The 19,633-nt window shown below is 43.2% G+C and overlaps 1 protein-coding gene across 1 annotated transcript in view; it reads left to right on the top strand.

Moving 5' to 3' along the window:
- Nucleotides 1–17,299, top strand: part of LOC117701884 (adenylate kinase 9-like) — a gene marked incomplete at its 3' end in the record, with an annotated part of 35,490 nt that extends 18,191 nt beyond the window's left edge. The window contains exons 8-13 of the mRNA XM_076928176.1: nt 2,581–2,709; nt 4,399–4,473; nt 7,908–8,006; nt 14,914–15,053; nt 15,133–15,313; nt 17,155–17,299. Coding sequence (XP_076784291.1) covers nt 2,581–2,709; nt 4,399–4,473; nt 7,908–8,006; nt 14,914–15,053; nt 15,133–15,313; nt 17,155–17,299 — 769 coding nt within the window. The remainder of the gene's footprint in view (nt 1–2,580; nt 2,710–4,398; nt 4,474–7,907; nt 8,007–14,913; nt 15,054–15,132; nt 15,314–17,154) is intronic.
- Between the last annotated feature and the right edge of the window lie 2,334 nt (nt 17,300–19,633).

Genomic DNA, 19,633 nt, shown 5'->3' with positions numbered 1-19,633 from the left:
GTATGTGCCCTTTTACCTGGATTGGTCAGCTCTATTTCTAGGGGTCTGACTAATTCTACAATTGGTTAGGCTCTGGAGACTTCCTAGGGGGTTGGTTACTCCTTCTAGCTACCTATTCTCAGGCCAGATGACAAGGTGTCCTCTGATTGGCTGCCTGAGGCTGTGGTTGGCTGACCACAGGTTCCTGGATCCAGGTTCTCATTTTTGGGAAACAGGACCTTAAGTCTAGCCTCCCAAACTGCCAGTTGGCAGCCTGTTGTGGAGTCGGCCCGCCTCTGAGCTTAGTCCCTTCACTTGATCATGGTGAATGATGTTTTTGATGTGTTCTTGGATTCAGTTTGCAAATATTTTATTGTGTATTTTTGCATCTATGTTCACAAGGGAAATCGGTCTGTAATCCTCTTTCAATTCAACTTGTTGAATTTTTGTGTGGTTTCTGTATCAGGGTAAACGTGGCCTTATAAAACAAATTGGGCAATGTTTCTTGTGTTTCTGTTTTGTGAAATAATTTGAAGAGTATTGGTATTAACTCTTCTTTGAAAGTCTGGTGGAATTCTGTGCTAAAACCATCTGGCCCTGACCTTTTTTGGTTGGAAGACTTTTAATGACTGCTCCTATTTCACTAGAGATTCTAGATCTGTCTAAATTGTTTACCTGAGCTTGATTTAACTTTATTAAGTGGTATCTATAAAGGAAATTATCCATTTCTTTTAGATTTTCCAATTTGGTGGAGTATAGGGTTTTAAAGTATCTCTCATGGTTCTCTGGGTTTCTTCAATGTCTGTTGTTATCTCCCCCATTTTTCATTTCTGATATTATTAGTTTATGTATTCTCTTTTCAACTTTTAGTTAGTTTGGATAAGGGTTTATCTGTATTGTTGATATTCTCAAAAGAACCATCTTTTTGTTTCATTGATCATTCATATTGTTCTCTTTGTTTCTATTTTATTGATTTCAGCCTGCAGTTTGATTATTTTTCACCTTGTTCTACAACTTTCAGGTGTGCTGTTAAGTTGCTAGTATGAGAACTCTCCAGTTTTGTTTTTATTTGTGTTTTAATATAGGTATTTAGTGTCTCCTAGAACTGCTTTCATGTGTCCCAAAGTTTAGATATGATATATATTCATTTTCATACACTTTTCTAAAGTTTTTCATTTTTTTATTTGTCTTGACCCATTTTTCACTCAGTAGAGAGTTGCTCAGTTTCCATGAATTTATAATAAGCTTTCTGTTGTTTCTGTTGTTATTGATATCAGCTTTAATCTGTGGTGATCGGATAAGATGCTGGGAGTTATTTTAATTTTCTTATATCTGGTAAGACTTGCTTTGTGTCTGAGTATGTGGTCAGTTTTCGAAAAATTCCCATGAAGTGCAGAGAAGAATATATATTCTTTTGTGTTTGAGTGAAACTTTCTGTAAATGTCTATTAGTGCTAGCATGTCTCTGTTTTAGCGTTTGTCTAGATTAGATTTTGTTTAGATGTTGTCTAAGTCTTACCTGTCTATTGGCGAGAGCTGGGTCCTGTAGTCTCCCATTATCAGTGCATGAAATGTCTGTTACCAGAGGACTGTGCAGGTTCACCCCATCCTCACCAAAGTTCTAATGGCCAGAATTCTAACATAAATAAACAGGAAAAAGAAATCCCAAGACCCATGGAAGACAATGCAGTCCTGAGCCTGAGGTCCCAGGAACCTGGTTTCAAGTGAATCTATAGAGCCATCACAAGGGCAGTATCACAAATCACACATGCAGACCAATGGCATAAAGCAGAGAACCAAGATGGCAACTCACAGGGCCACACCCATCTGGATCTCTGTAAGGCTGCAGCCAACATGTTGGCTTTACGTTCAGTGACTAGTGCCGGGGAGATGAGATGTGCACAGGTATAGGATGAAAGTAGACCCTCACCCTTCACACCACACAGACATCAACTCAGAATGAATCAGAGACCTTAATGTAAGACCCGGAACTTTGAAACTTCTAGAACAGGGGTTCTCAAACTCTCCTAATGCTGTGACCCTCTAATACAGTTCCTCATGTTGTGGTGACTTCAACCATACAATTATCTCACTTGCTGCTTCATAGCTGTAGTTTGCTTCTGTTGTGAATCATTCTGAAGGTATCTAAGAGCACGCAGGGTTCCCAACCTGCATGAGGGCACGGTCCACAAGCTCGAGTATTCAGAGACTCCGGCTCCAAAAGGAATGCCTATTGAGAACAACAGCAACAAAATAGCAAGTTCTCAAGTCGATTTAAAGAAGTTCGTTGTGGGTTTTTTTTTTTTTTTTTTTTTTTTTTTTAGACAGGGTTTCTCTGTATAGCCCCCGCTGTCCTGGAACTCCCTCTATAGACCAGGCTGGCCTCAAACTCAGAAATCCGCCTGCCTCTGCATCCCAGGTGTAAAATTCAGTTTCTGATGAAGACTCCCAAAGAGGCTCAATCTGTAATGGGCCTCAGTCTCCATTCTGTCTCCTGGTCTTGTTTCTCACCACAAGATGGTGTTCTGGGACACCCCTCATGAAGTAACTGGTTTCCTAAAGAGTTAAATTCTGACTCTCCCTTCTGTGTTTCCCCATTTAGGCATTTATGGCTGAAATGCAGGTGGTGGCTGAAATTTTTCAGCACCTCGTCCAGAGGCCTGAGGACTACCTGGAGAACATTGAGATCACTGTGAAGCTTTACAAGGAGCTCCTGCTGACTGCTCTGGAGGTGAGAAGGACTCTGCTGCAGTGCTGGCATTTTCAAGGGTCTTTGTTTGATAACAATCCTCACAAAAGGCTTTCACCTCTTTGTTTCTAAAGGTGTGCTTATTTAGTGTGTGTGTGTGTGTGTGTGTGTGTGTGTTACACATTCACGTGCACCACATGTATTCAGAAGCCTGAGGAGGCCAGAAGAGGGTGCAGGATTCCTGGACTGGAACTACAGCAGTTGTGAGCCACCGTGTAGGTGCTAGGAATTAAAATTGGATCCTCTGCAAAAGCAGTAGCGCTCTAACCACTGGGCTCTCCTTCCACTCCACCCGCCAAGACTCTCTCTCTCTCACACAACCATGCTATTTACTCCCTCAAAGCACCTCCATGCTGCACAAGATAAGGTAAACATGATTTCCAGAAGTCACTAGGTTGTTTACAGAGATGGGAATATGAATGTGAGCCCCACCAGCAAGATGAAAAGTTAGCACAGATGCTGTTTCTCAACTCAGCTTCTCAGACCATCAAAGCTAAAATGCCCAGTGACAGCAGGAAAGGACGCACAGCCTCCACACTGCTTGTGAGACTTCTGAACTGTCCAGCCTTCTGGAAGAACCCGTGCCTAATACCTGCGAACATTAAAGCCTGCTTTTGGAAGTAGCTTGTTTATTTTCGGCCTGTTATCAGCACCTACGGATATAGTGAGAGATGCTTAGTAGGTGGTGGTGAACACCTGTATGTGTGCAATCTTTCTGTCAACGGTGAGCATGGGGAATAAGGAAGGAAGGGTGAAAGGTGTGTTTGCCTGCATTCCCCCAATGGCTGCCGTCAGTCCAGTTACACTGGAAATTATTGAAGAAAATGGGTTTTTAATTTTAAAGATAAGCAAAAAGTCTTTAAAGCAATTAAGATATTATAATCTGCTTAATAGCAAAAGATTGTCAAACAAGTATTGTAACCACAGCCCGTGATCCCATACAACTGTGAGGATGGGACGTTCATATAATCTTGTAAAGAGAAGGAAAATATTGAATGTAACGTTTGTGGAAAAGTAGGTGCCAGAGTTTCATATACATCATGATATCAAAAATGCAGCAGCTTTATTTCTTCACGGCATAGAAAACGGGTGGAATCAGTAGTAATAGTCTCCTTTCAGTGAACGGACTGAAGACGATTTTCTTTGTATTCTTCTGTTCCGTAAATTTTCTATAAAGTGGTGCGCCCTAAAGTAATAAAAGGGGCAGCGTGCTGATTACATGATGCTGTTATGAAAAAAGTACATGATTTAAATTTCAATCAGCCTTTTCTGTGTTTTCAAAACAAATTAGCAAAGTCATGTGTTGCAAAATGTCCCCCAAGCCTTCTGTATGGAGAAGGACTTTTAAGCTTTAGAGTAGAGGAAACATGAGGAAAAAAATTATGGACAGTAGCAGGTGCGGGCGTGGCGGGCGTGGCGTGGGGGCGTGGCGTGGGGGCGTGGCGTGGGGCGTGGAGTAGCTCAGCGACCAAGCCCACAACTGAGCAAACCCCAGCACCTCAATCATATGGCCCTGGTAGGCAGGCTAGCTCTGCCTTTGGGAAGATCTGTTGGATGCTGCAAATGCCCACATTGTAACCTGCATAAGATGCACAAATTAGCTCTTAAGACTTCCTCACAGTACATTAAGATTCTCCCCTTGTATTCAACTTGCCTTTTGATTTTCTCCAGGAGGTAATGGCTGAGCATAACCCCCAGTATCTCATCGAGCTAGATGGGAATAAGTCACCAGAGGAGCTCTTCATGGTGAGTGGAGTGTGCGGCTCAGACATTTCTCGAGGTTGAGAAATTCTGAGACATTTCCCGGTTGGGCTTGTTTTATAAGGAGTTCTATTTCTAGTGTATTACCATAAAGTTTTATTTCAACACTTTAAACTTCCGTGTTGCATTTGTTTATCTGCTCATGTTTAAGGCAAAACAACATTTACATTTAAAATTTCTCTATGGCTACAGTATCTCCAAGAAAAAGAAAAGCAAATGGCTGACAGGAAGCACACAACAGGGTGCTGACATCCACAGTCATTAAAAGTGTGAAACTTACAACCAGGACGATGGCCAAAGCTTTTTGTTGTGAATGAGATACCAGGTCTACTACCTAGTGCCACAAATTAATTAATAACACAAAACACAGTGACTATTTTTTTTTTAAAATCCCATACACATCTGGCATATTGATGGGCTCTGGGAATGCATACGAATGGAAGCTCATGAATCCATTTGTCCCTCCCCTTACCCAGCATCCAGTCTATAGATGAAAATACATACACAAGTGACAGTTTGCATTACAGTCCGAGAAGTATATGGTATTTCAGGAGCATGTGATAGGACAGCACCTGACGGTCATCTGGGTGAATTCCACTTACAGATGAGTAAGGATCAGACCCTAAAGGCTTGAGTCAGGAGTGGGTGAGGCACATTCTCTGCTGAGGGAAGAGTCCATACAAATACCCAAGGAGAGAGAGAGAGAGAGAGAGAGAGAGAGAGAGAGAGAGAGAGAGAGAGAGAACAGAGCGAGCTGCAGGAATTGGGATCAGGATGAAGTAGGAAGTGTGGGGTTAGCCCCAGAGTTCTAAAGAACCCAGCAGAGACGCTGTCAATTAAAGAGTTCAGATCTCACCGTGAGGGACGGGCAGCCAGTGAAAGGTTTGAAGCCAGGAAGGAAAGGAAATCTACTCAGACTGCCATATGAGGAAAAAGTAAAGGGGAGACAAACTGGAAGTAGGTTAGCTACCTGTGGCTTCTCATGGTCAATCCAGCAGATGATGGTGGCCTGCCCTACACTGGTAATGAGCAGGATTATGCAGAAGAGGGAAGTGTGAGGAATGCTTCAGAAAGTGTACCTGGTGGGACTCGGTCAGCAACGTAGCAAGGGGACGGAGGGGAAGAAGAGAGAAGACAGTGGCTTAGCTCATGGGTGGCACCATGATCAGGATGCCAGTGGTGGGGCCAGACCAGAGACAAGCCCTCACATGGAACACATGCCTACAAGACTACAGAGCGTTCTCTCCTCTTTGCCAAAGCCAGTGGCCATGTTCAGTCTTCATCTAACTGAATCTAATAGCAACATCTGCCATGGCTGTTCATTCCTCTCTCCTGACCTCCTTTCCCCTGAGCCTCTAAGAGCCCCTGCACAATGGCTCCATTGCTTCTGCCTGGACATTGCAAAGATCTACGGACTAAGGCTGGAGGGTAGGGTAGTTGGCTCCATGAGCTCTTCTATGCCCTACCCCTCTTTCCTTCCCCCTTGGGCCAAGAGCTTTGAATACCTTCTCAAAACTGTATGACTTCAAATCTTTGTACTGTCCCAGATCTTTCCCCCAAATCATATACCAGTACACTACACTTAGCTCCCTCTGAACCATTCAGTGGCTGCATGTCCAACTGGACAGCTACTGCTTGGCAGGGCACCACTCCACAGTCACCACTACCACTCATACGATTCTTCCTGTAAGTGTTAGCTCTATCCCACGAACTCGGCCCTTCTCTGTGGTCCTCATACCCATGTCTACTCCATCAGCATACTCAGCCGACTTCTTCAAGGTGTGCTTGCTGAGACTTGCCCAGTGTTCTGGCCCCAGTACTAGCACTCTAGAACATTCCATTTCTCAAAGCAAGTAACATGGAGAAGCTGAGCATTAAGGGTCTAAGGTAGCGCATGCCACCCAAAATGAACTAAGCTGTTGACAAGGAACCCAGACAAGGTTGAAGTGTGAGTGCTGCTAACCCAGGCTACCACAGGCTCCACTGCTTTTGGCTGTCTGACTGTCTCTCATCAACCATTTCTGGTATTAGCTTGTTTTTTCCCCCCATATTGTCCCACTTCTTACCTACATTAGTTTCCTAGAGTTGCCATGGAAGAGGCCCACAAATGAGGTGACTGGAAAGGACAGGAATTATTCCCTCACAGTTCTGGAAATTCAGATCAAGGCCCCAGCAGGGTTGTTCTCGATCCAGATTGTCTGCAAGAGGCCCATTCTCACCACCTCTGGGTTTGGAGTCTTGCCATTTTATGGGCTGTAACAGCATCAACTCCAACACCTGCCTCTGCCAACACTGGGCTCTTTTCCCTCTACCTAAAGAGGTCCAGGGCCAGAGGCCAGACTGACACAGGTTAGAATCTATCCTCTAAAAATATTTCAAGGACCTAACTTTAGACTGTGGATGTGGCCTTATTTGAACTTGAGGTCTTTGAGGGTTCATTCCAGTTAGGGAGTACGGCCTCAGCGAGAGAGGCAGGAGGCAGCAGTGTGACATAAGAAGGAAAGAGCACAGCCATGCACCACAGGGGGACATCAGAGGGAGAGAGCACAGCCATGCATATACAAGCCACCAAGAGGCCCAGTTAGAGCATGCCTAGCATGCATGAAACCACAGGTTCCATCCCCTGCACCACATACACTGTGTCAGGTGGCATGTGCCTGCAATCCCAAAACTCAGGAAGGAGAGACAGGCAGTCTCAACTCAAAATCATCCTCAACTTCATAACAAGTTCAAGGATAGCCTGAGATTTATGAAACTTGGCCTCAAAAGATCAACATTATTTATATATAGAATTATATTATAGATTATATATTTATATAATTAAATATATATTTCTATAGATTATATATTTATATAATTAAATATATTTCTGTAGATTATATATTTCTCTATAAACACATATTATATAATATATAATAAGATAAATAGTATATTTAAATAATACATGTTCATGTAATATATATTATATTATACAATAGATAATATATAATTATATATAATATATAAAATATATTGTAAGTATACTATATTTGTATATATTTATATATTATACATATCATATATTTATAAATTTTATAAATATTTATAATATTCAAATTTATAAATGTATGTTGTGTGTTTTATATATTTATACATTATCTATAATATATATTTATATATACATGTATATATGTGTGTATATATTGTATATATATGTATATATGTATGTGTATATGTGTATATATATATATATATATATATATATATATATATATATATATATATGAAACACCAAAGATCTCCAGCAATGCATAGAAGCCAGGAAAGACTGAGAGCAGATTCCACACAGAGTCTCAGAAGAAGCATGAGCCCATGACTTTTTCATAACATTTGCCATGCCCAAGTGCCAATGAATTCAAATGTTTGTTTTTTACATTCAGACGGTCATAGAGCGGCTGAAGTATTTGAACATGAGACGAGCAGCCATCATAACCAAGCTTCAGGGTACAGAAGAGGAAATGACTGACATAATAGATACTGTAAGTTCAACTGACCTGCTTGAAAGCATGCCTGTTCCATGTTGTGTCCCTAGCACATATCTCCTAAGGTCTAAGGGACAACTCTCCATAAAGATATCCCTTTTGGGAGTGGAGAGATGGCTTAGTGTTTAAGAGCACTGGCCGCTCTCAGAGGTGCTGAGTTCAATTCCTAGCAACTGCATGGTGATTCACAACCATCTATAATGTAATCTGATGTTTTCTTTTGATGTGCAAGTATAGATGCAGATATGAGCACTAATACATATAACATACATAATATATATAATATATATTTATCATATATGTATATATATGATAAAAAATAAAAAAGACATCTGCTAGGAAGAAGCTACATTCTGATTACAATATGATTAGTGACACTAACTGCAACCAAACAGAGATGTGCAAATAACAGACACAAGCATTGTTAGCTTGAAGGTTTAATGCATTCTGGGAAGGCTAGCTTAGCCTATATGCGTAGAAAAAGTTAATAAAGTGTAAGTAGATACCAAAATTCAAATAGGCTAATAGTTGCAGAAACCATTTTGATATGCGGCACCACATAACCCAGGTCAGTGCCGGTGGAATCTGGTCCAGCAGAAGAAGGGAGGTGAGCTCAGAGTCTGGAGAAACACTTATGAGAGCGTGTGTTGGTGCTTTGCTTTGATGCCAGGAGTTGTGAATGTGTTCATCAGAATGTCGTATCTCCATGGTACAAAATGAAGTTCTATAACCAATGAATGCTGAGAGCCTTGTGAGGCTGGAGAGATAGTTGAGTTGTTACACGTGCATCCTGCTCCTGAAGAATACCAGATACGGTTCCCAGTGCCCACATGGTGGTTTGCAACCATTTGTAACCCCAGTTCCAGGCAATCTGATCACCTTTTCTGACTGGCTCAGGCAGCAGGTGTGACCCTCACCTTCACTGCCCCTGGGGATCATAGGCCAATATCAGTCCCTGAGGGAAAAAGAAGCAGAGAGGGACCAGGTGTCAGAAAGCCTTGTGAGTACACATAGGGAACAGCCAGCCACAGGGAGGCTAATCAACTTTACTTGGAGGCTTATATAATTTGGGGGACTAGGGACAGGAACATCGGGATAGACAAAAGTCACTGGCTGAAGACTTAGGGACTGTAATGCCTCCTTAGCATGGAGAAGCATTTTGGGAGTCTCAGGCACCAGCTGAACAGGTTCTTATCAGGAGGAAGGAAGTTGAACCTGCAATCTAAGGCTATGTGACATTCTTTAGGTAGAGGGGTGTGTGTGTGTGTGTGTGTGTGTGTGTGTGTGTGTGTGTGTGTGTAGGAGGAGGTGTTGAACTCCAAACAATGTCAGAGAAGGGGAAGCCCTGCCAATGAAGGGGGACCTCCATATCACACTGAGCCCCAGAAGGCCATCTGGACAATGGCAGACTTTGGCCTTAACTGTAATTAGCAGTTTTCCCACATCAGGTGCACATATAGACATCCAGGGAAACACACACATAAAATAAAAATAAGTCCTCAAATATAATCTGAGAACACTTGCTTTATTGTTAGATAAATATATTGTATGAAACTACTTGGCTCAAGTTGATATGCAAGATTCAGCGTGCTTTGAAAGACTCTAGATAGATGCTTTTCAGTGAAAGGCAGATGATGTTTAGAGAATCACCAAAGTGGTATATCTAAAACTTTGAAACATACTAATGCCCAGACTCCTTTAAACAGAATTTCTGGGGTAGGATCCAGTACTCCCTAAAGCAAACAAAGCAGGATGCATCAAAAACCGTATAACAAAACTACCTAGAACTTTTGCCCAGCAAAGACACTGTCAGCCGAGTAAGAAAGTTACCCACATGGTAAAGGGTGACATCTACAAGTCATGCACACAACAAGGGCTTGGTGCCTGAATACATGAAGAATGCCCCGATATACAACAGTGAAGAAACAGATCGGGGGTCAGGGGTTGGAGTAGACGTTTCTCCAGAGCAAGCATACAACTAACTAGTCAATGAGAACATGAAGAGGGGCTGGAGAAATGGCTCCGTTGATAAGAGCACTCACTGCTCTTCTAGAGGACCTGGGTTCAATTCCTCACACCCACGGGACAGCTCACAATCATCAGTAACTCCAGTCCTAGAGATCCCTCCAGCATCTTCAGTCACCCATATGTACCCATAAGCTCTCTCACACGCCTACACATAACTTAAAATAATAAAAAAAAAAAAGAATACTTTTAAAAGAACATATAAACACATTCAGCGTGACTGCTCATGGGGAAACGGTAATCAGAAGTACCGTGTCATCCTGCCTCACCCTCAGAGGTGTATATCATACAAAACCCAGGAAGTTCAGTGCTAGTGAGCATGGGAGAGATTGGAACTGCTCACACTTTTGCTTGAGATATTGAATGGTCTCAGATGAGAGTTCAAGAAATATACTGGAGTAAGGGGTTTATCACAAGAGTTATCAGTGCCATAGACAGACAGACAGATAGGAACTCGGGAACAAGTTCAGGCTCCATTGCCAGAGACAGACAGCATGGTGGCAGGGTGGGGGGGCATCTGAACAGAGTAAGTCAAGGCCCACTAGCAAAAATGGGGGTCTCTTCTTAAACCATTTGAGAATGGGGGAGGCTTCACAGCACATCCCTACAACAAGGCTCCTGATTCCTAGGCAGGGGGCAGAGAAAGGAGGTAGGGAGCAGTGTGTGACCGATGCCACTTTGATAGAACCCAGGTTCCCCAGGTGAGAGGAGGGTGCCAGCACCCCGGCACCTGGAGCTCTGTGAGGGACTCAGCGACATGTTAGTAGCGTGCCAGCAGGTGCCTGTGAAAGGGGAAGGTCACTATACTGCTGTGTGTACTGCTGTGGCCTGAGCAGACACTGAATACTACCATAGTTATTACAGGTAAAAACTGGTGCGTGTACTTTTAAAATAACTAAGCAGGTCCTCAAAGGTTATGTGGGGCAGAAATCTCGCGGGCGGGGGGAAGGGAGGGAGTCCGGCAACAGAGTCTCAGGGCGGTCCGGCACCAGGGCTTCCCACGCCGCCAGCGGAGGATCCCACATTCACGCAGCTGTAGGTGGGCTTGCCGGCTGCATCGGCACGGTTCCAGGGTTCCAAAAGCTGGGAATCAGGCGGAGAGACCATGGACACGTGGAGTCCGGTTTTCCAAAGCTTTTATTGTTCATGGCATGGTGAATGGATGCAGGTGTTGTGCGCTTCCCCTGCCAAAAGCCAGGGGAGACCAGTCTTATAGGGAAGGGAGAAAGGGGAGGGAATAACTTAATTAGCTACGCCCCTGGCCTTTTGATAATTCATTAATATTTAAATCTCTGGAGGTAGAGACTTGTTAATCATGCCCTCTACCTGTCCTACGTGACTGAAAGTAACAGGTTAAATGGAGTTACCTCGTCCAAGGCCCAACAGGTTAAACTGTGAATTATCATAGAATCCAGTCATTCACTTTGGGGTATTTCTTCAGGAGAATTGAGAACAAGAATGCAAACAGATTCTATGGGCAAACAGTCATAAAAGTTTGTAAGACCCATCAAACAAACAAACAGATAAGACTCAAGTGTATTGACTAAGAGTCTGGTATATTTTAAAACCTTGTCAGTCAAACATTTTCAAGTTCTGATTTTTGAAGTAAATGATAGGAAAAAACCCTGTTATATTTATTACCACACGAGAGAAAACTATCTGTAACATTTAATAAGATTTTCTTAAAGAAATGAAAACTGGACAAGAGAGATTGCTAAAGTGGACAAGGTACCTGTCACCAAACCTGACAGTCTGAGTTTAAGATCTGAAACCCACATGGTAAAAGGAGAGGACTGAGGTTACCAAGTCATTCTCTGCGCTCCACAGGCATGCACACATGCACAAGCACACATACACTCATGCGTGAGTGTGCACATGTGTGAGTGCACACAGAGAGAGAAAGAGAAAAAGAGAGAGGGAGGAGAGGGAGAGGGAGAAGGAGACATTTTAAAGAAATGAAACTAAACTTATTAAATCTTTAATGAGTATAAAGCAAGAAGTGGCCCCTGTCTTAGGGTTTTACTGCTGTGAACAGACACCATGACCAAGGCAGCTCTTATAAAGGACAACATTTAATTGGGGCTGCTTACAGGTTCAGAGGTTCAGTCCATTATCATCAAGGCGGGAGCATGGCAGCATCCAGGCAGGTATGGCACAGAAGCTGAGAGTTGTACATCTTTGTACAAAAGAAGCCAAGGAGTGCCAGGCAGTGGTGGCGCATACCTTTAATCCCAGCACTTGGGAGACAGAGGCAGGTGGATTTCTGAGTTCCAGGACAGCCAAGGCTATACAGAGAAACCCTGTCTCGAAAAACCAAAACAACAACAAAGCCAAGGAGCATTCTGGCTCCCATGTGGTTAGGAGGAAGGTCTCATTGCCCATGTCCACAGTGACACACCAACTCCAAGGCCACACCTTCTCCAACAATGCCACACCTACTCCAACAATGCCACACCTACTCCAACAAGGCCACACCTACCCCAACAAGGCCACACCTCCAAATAGTGCCACTCCCTGGGCTAAGCATGTTTAAGCCACTACATTCTACTCCCTGGCCGCCATAGGCTTGTCCAAACATAAGTCTTCAGGGGTCATACCTAAATATAGCATAATTTTTAAAAGTACATTTAGTCCAACTTCCAATGTCCCCATAGTCTATAGCAGTCTCAACAATGTTAAAAGGCCAAAGTTCACTGTCTCTTCTGAGAACCATCCAATCACTTAACTGTAATCCCCAAATCAAGAGAGGAAACCAGCTGGCCAAACTCCAAATTCTACATCTCCATGGCTGATATCGAAGGAGTCTTCAGATCTCCAATTCCTTTTCCATCTTTGTTGACTGCACCACACTTCTTTCTCCTGGGCTGGTACCACTCCCTGTCAGCAGCTTTCCTCAGCAGGTATCCTATGGCTCTGACATCTCTTAACATCTTGGGGTCTCCAAGACAACTTCAACTTCACAGCTTCTTGCTACAATGTCTAGGATCCACACATGATCTGGGCTTCTCCAAAGGACTGGCATCACTTCTCCAGCTCTGCCTACGGTAGCACTCTAGGCTCTGGTTGACTCCACTCCACTGTCTCTGCTGTTCCTGGTGATCATCCCATGGTACTGGCATCTCCAATACACTGGGGACTTCTGCTATAACTAGGCTTCACCAATAACCTCTCTTCATGGTGCCAAGCCTCAACTTCTTTGCATGACCTCTTCAGTCCTGGTTTGTCAACTATAACTGAGGCTGTACCTTCACCAATGGCTTTCCATAGACTCTCTCAGTGCCCAGCCTCAGCTACTCTCCATGACCCCTTCATACCTTCAAAACTAGTACCACCTGAGTGACTCTTACACAATAGCAAGTCCAGTTGAAACTCGAGGTACAACCTTGGCTATCTCTGGAACACAGCTTCTCTGTGCTCTCAGAAAATACTTCCCAGATTTCACCTCACTGATGCTGGTCTCTTCTTAATCACCACTTATTTCTTAACCCCAGCTAACCAGCATCAATTGTCCCAGTAGTCCCTTCTATTCTTGACTCTAAAGCCAGAGCCTCATGGCTAAAGGGCTGAGTTCTGCTGATTTCTGGGGCTGGAACATGGCCCCTTGTTCTATAACATTTCACCAGCTTTCTGTTTTCCAACTCCTTCACTGCCAAAGCTTGACTGCCCTGGAACTTACTCAGTAGATTGACCTTGATCTGCATGGCTCTGTTTCCTCAATGTTAGGATTAAAGACATGCACCATCATGCCTGGACTTAAGCTTTTCTCTACTTGGAACTTGCTCTGTACCAGACTGGCCTCAAACTCAGAGATATGCTTGCCTCTGTCTCCTGGGATTAAAGGTGTATGCCACCATGCCTGAACTTGCTTTAAAGTCACCACTCCATGAATCTGTTTATCTCCTAGAACATAGGATTCAGCTCCATTTCACTTCCTGGTACCCCTTCATTACTTGAACCATACATTTTATATTTTTCCTTTCTCAGCTTGCTCCATTTCATTAAAATGTTCTTCCCAAGAGTGAACTTTTGTAACCACACAACAAAATTTACACCAGGCTGTTTTGAGACTTCCTTTGTCAAGGCAACTAATCAAAATCTCATCACCTTAGCCTTAGGCAGACTCCTTGAACAATGGCAAAAAGCAGCCATGTTGTTCACCAAAATATCACGAAACAATCTCTAGGCCACATACTAAAATCCTTCTCCACTGAAACAACCTGGGCCAGGTCTACATAGTTCAAATCACTCTCAGCACCATTGTTTTCCATATTCCTACTATAATGGTACATTAAGTCCCACTTAAATCATTCCACTGCTTCCAAAGTCACCAAATCCACATTCTTCCAAACAAAAGCATGGTCAGGGTTATCGGAGCAATACCCGACTCCTGATACCAACTTCTGTCTTAGGGTTTCCATTGCTATGAACAGACACCGTGACCAAAGCAACTCTTATAAGGGACATTTAATTGGGGCTGGCTTACAGGTCCTGCGGTTCAGTCCATTATCATCATAGCATGAAGCATGTCATCGTCCAGGCAGGCATGGTGCTGGAGAAAGAGCTGAGAATTCCACATTTCAATCCAAAGGAAGCCAGAAGACTGGCTCCCATGTGGTTAGGAGGAGGGTTTCATTGCCCACCCCCATAGTGACACACTTCCTCCAACAAAGCCATACCTACTCCAATAAGGCCACACCTAACAGTACCACTCCCTGGGTCAAGCATATTCAAATCACCACACACACCCAAAGCCAAAGTGTACATTCTAAACTGTTCCTTAAATAGTAAAGTGTTACCAAATAAAGGTCAAATATTTGGTTCCAATTATTTCTGCAAAGTTTAGGTTCATGTTCCTAAGAATGGTGTTTGTGGTTCACAGGAAGAACTATTCCGTACAGTGTCGTCTTATAAACTCATTGCGCCAAGGTACAGATGGCACCGAAGCAAGTGGGCGCGTTCTTGTCCGGTGTCCTTAAAGGATGGGAACATTTATTCTGGAGCAGCAGACTTTACCGTGAGGTTAGTTAGCTTTCCAAAGTCTACATTTTAAAGCTGCCCGTGGTGCTTTCAATCGTTTACTCTCACGGTGTGTTTTAAGTCTTCTAGGTAAAATGTACTGCCTTTCTTCTGAAGAAACATTAAAATTGTTCTCACTGAACCCCCGTCCCTTCCTCCTACCACCTATGCCGTTACCACCATGCAAAGTCTTTTTATTTGGACCTGAGGAAGTAGGGAAAACAACGCTGGCCAACCTGATTGCAGAGCACTTCAAAGCAAAAGTAACTAACTATTCGTGGAGCCCTTGTTTAAATCTGTAGAATTTTAGTCGCACTTGGTTTTCATAACTTTACACTGGGCACTGGGGTTGGAGTGGGGAAAGCATCCATCCCATTGTCAGAGGGAGGCTCAGAAAGATAAGTCTGTGGACCTGGGGAGAAGACTGGGACAATCTTGCCCTCAGGACATGCCCAGTCTTTACAAGCCTTCGACTCATTTGCAAGTTCTAGCCAAGCCCAAAAGCACTAACAGAGGTTAGGGAAGAAATGGAGACTAAAAGACAAAATACGAAGAAGCAATGAAACAAAATTTTGGTTCTTTGAAAAGAAAACAAACAAACAAACAAAAAGTTAAAAAACAAAAACAAAAAACCCTTCTAGCCTAAGAAAAAGAAAGAGGGAGCAGTGGATTAAAAAAAAAAAAGACAGAGATGTAAAATGGAGCACATGCTATTAAAAAGTTAAACAGTAACCACAAAGGGGTAGAAAATACCCACAGTGTTTATACAACAAAAAAATAACACCCAAACATGAACACTGTAAGAAACTTCTAAAATAAAAGAAATATAATAAAAAATGGTCAAGACAGATGAACACCCATTTCAAAAAGACAGTATCTGAGTGGCCAATAAGCATGGACATGTTTGACCTCCTTAGTCATTAAGTAAATGATAGATTATCAGATACACACTAGCATGGTTAAAATTAGGGAGACTTGCTCTGAGAGGAGTTGGAGGGGTATGGGATATTAACAGCTCCCATGATCAGCCCAGCAACAGCCCAACCAACCAGTTAAATAGATTTCCAGAGCACAAATAGGTGCATGTGTGCAAATGACTCACACAGTATTGCACATTGCTCATAACACACACACACACACACACACACACACACACACACACACACGGATCTAAAAATAACCCAAGACTCCGTTCCCCTGCATTACTCTTCCGTTTCTTTGCACATTCCAGCTATTCCATCTGTGAGTCTGAGGGCAATGCATGCATGTAGTGCGTAAGCACACATGAAGGTACAGCACATACACACACAGGAAGGAAGGAGGAGGCTGAAGCAATGGCTCCGTGGTTAAGAGCACTTACTGGCTTTACAGAGCATCCAGGTTTGGGGCCCAGCACCTACACAGCAGTGCATGGGCATTCCCAACTCGAGTTTTAGAGAACCTAATGCCTTCTTCTGACCTCATAGGGCACCAAGCACACACATAGTGCACATATATGCATGAAGTAAAGAAAGTCACACACATAACATAAATAAATTATTAGTAGTATTAAGAACAGGTGGCTGGAGAGATGGCTCAGTGGTGAAGAACAACACTTGCTCTTTCTGGGATCCAAACTGGGCTCCTGGCACCCACATCAGGTGGCTCACAAGCACCTGCAAGTCCAGCTCCAGGGGATCTGACACCTCTGACCTCTACAGACACTTGTGCGCGCGCGCGCGCGCGCGCGCACACACACACACACACACCCACACCCATACCCCATATACACACACATAACTGAAAATAATAAAAGAGATGTTTGAAAATTTGAAAATAAAGTGGGATAGTTTTCAAATCAGTGAATTTTGTACACAATTCCAAAGATGCCTCAAATAGTACCTATTTTTAGGAGACAGGTAAATAGGTAGGTAGGTATGTAGATAAATAGATAGATAGGAAGGAAGGAAGAGAGGGACGGAGGGAGGGAGGGAGGGAGGGAGGGAGGGAGGGAGGAAAGAAGGAAGGAAGGAAGGAAGGAAGGAAGGAAGGAAGGAAGGAAGGAAATGTGTTTTATATCCCAAGTACCTTGTGATTACACTAATTGTCTTGATTACTTCTGCAGGTAATTGACTATGCTAAACTCGTTCAGCCACGTTTTGACAGTGCCCGTGAAAAGCTAATAAAAGACACCATAACTGAAGCCACTAACACAGCTATCAAAGTTGTGAAAGAGAGGCTTCTGAATGAGATGCAAGCCAAAAAGCAAGGTGAACCATTTTCCTGTTATAAATGGGTGTCTCAGTGAGTGGCTAAGCTGGGCTAACTAAGGGCAGGGGCTTCAGTTTGTCCGTTTCAGTATCTTCGCCATTTGTGCATTTAAAGAAACTAACTGGCATCCCAAAAGGTCTGTTCCTATAACTTTAAGGAAGAGTACTTGTAAACGTGGATGTTTAAAAATCTTACTTCACGGGTACTTGCTGGTCAGAGGCTGAGCAGCGTTTGTGACTCTATCCACACTGGTAATTAAAACCAGCCCTCGCATTAGGCTGTCGGTCTAGACCACGTGCCTGCCAGCCTCGGGAGAGCTCTGCTTTCTCCTGGGCGCCTGCGAGAGCTTGAGTGATGACTGCCCACACTTCTCTGCTTGAGTGATGTCTGCCCACACTGCTCTGCTTTCACTGGTGCCAATTAAATGACTCTAAAGATAACCCAGTAAGCACAGAGAAGACACTGAAGCCTCCTTTCCAAAACCCAGCTCCTGACCAATCCCTCACTGCTGCCCATGATATTTTAGGATAAACGCAAAAGTGGTCTTTGTTTTTCTCTAGGAAAAAAATGACAGTTCTAATTTCATGGTGACTTTTGCAATTTATAGAGCGGGTCAGTAGAATTTATGTCTCTAGTTGTTTTCATACACACACACACACACACACACACATACACATTCACATACACACATACATATCCGTCTGACCTGAAACTATGTAGTCCAGGCTAACCCTGAACTTGAACCTTCAGTCCTCCTCCCCCATCCTGTTGCATCCTGGGATCACACATGTGAGCCACCATGCCTGTCGTAATAGAGCAGCCTTGATTCAGTACTGCACTGTGTGGTATCTTTTTCACATTTAAAGATCTGTATCCAAACTTTGAGACCAACTCCAGTAATTTTAGACTAGATTCAGTTGCTACTGTTAACTTTCGTAGAGCCTCCGGAAGCATAACACCACATCATAGGCCTCCTGTGTGACCATTTCAATATTCTTTTCCTGATAAAACGTGATCATTATAGAAATAATAACACCTAGTGTTCAGCATTTACTACCTGATAAAACCATGCCAGCTACCTTGCACATATGACCTATGTCATCCTCATAAGAGACCTACAAAATAAATCGTTTAAATTTTTTAATTTTTAAAATTAGATTTTTAAATAAATCTTTGATTTCAGTGGATGAAGGAAGGCAAGTGAAAGAAGCAGCTGTAGAACTTGCCCACAGTGACAGCCGGTGACTGTCTGAGGTTTCCATCACTGTCTGACATAGATGCTGTCAACCAGACTCAAGTCCAGGACAAGGGTCTCGAGTGTTCTTTGCCACTTAGGACCCACCCCATCCCACTACATATCTTTTAAAAGTTCTCTCCTATGTTTCTCCTTAAGAATGTTTTTTATCTTGTCAGCATCTAGCAAGATAACCTTAAAGTTTTTTTTTTTAACCTGTTTGTTTAATCAACCATACTATATTCCAACATGAAATTATGTTTGGGTTTCTAAGTTACATCTTACTTAGTCCTGGTATCTCAGCATTCACAGTGTAACTAGTTTATAGCCATGCTTTGTGCTCCATAGGATTTTGTTAATCAGAAGTATTTTTGCTTATGTCATCATTTGTTATGAACACGAACCCTCCTGCCTTTTTACCTTGCCCATCTTGTTTGTGATTAGCCTACAAGCTGCTAAAAGAATCCATCATTCTACCAAAGAATCTTTTCTTAAGAGCCAGGATTGAGATGGCATGGTACCCAATGTCTATCAGATGATCTAGAAGGAATTTATAGATTTAGTACATAACTTTCAAAACACAAAATCTAAATGTAAATAATGCTGATGACCTCTTAAAACTAGAAGGAGGAAGAGAACTGTTAACCCAGAAGTCATTAATTCATTCAACAACACTTAGGTATTTTCTTTGCATTAGCAAATGGCAAGAGTTTACACACTCTGGTGCTTACATTTTAGTAGAGGGTGGAGAGAAGAAAAGGGAGGGAGGGAGGGAGGGAGGGAGGGAGGGAGGGAGAAAGGAAAGGGGAAAGAAGGAAGAAAAGAAAGACAGAAGGTGGGAAAGAGAGAGGGGGGAGAGGATGGAAGGAGGGAGAAAAGGAGAGAAAACAGAGAGAAAGAAAGAAGGGAGGGAAGGAGAGGAGGGAGGGAGGGAGGGAGGGAGGGAGGGAGGGAGGAGAGAAGAGAAAGGAGGGAGGGAGGAAAGGAAGGAGAGGAAAAGGAGAGGAGGGGGAAGGGTGGGAGGGAGAGAGGGGGAGGAAGAAATTAGAGAGAGGGGAGGAAGGGACACGTGTAAGGAGCTGATGCAGACGGCTTGGAG

The sequence above is a fragment of the Arvicanthis niloticus genome, unplaced genomic scaffold (genome assembly GCF_011762505.2).
Source record: "Arvicanthis niloticus isolate mArvNil1 unplaced genomic scaffold, mArvNil1.pat.X pat_scaffold_299_arrow_ctg1, whole genome shotgun sequence".
Classification (NCBI taxonomy): domain Eukaryota; kingdom Metazoa; phylum Chordata; class Mammalia; order Rodentia; family Muridae; genus Arvicanthis; species Arvicanthis niloticus.
Note: the sequence above shows the minus strand (reverse complement) of the source record. Positions and strands in the feature narration are given on the sequence as shown.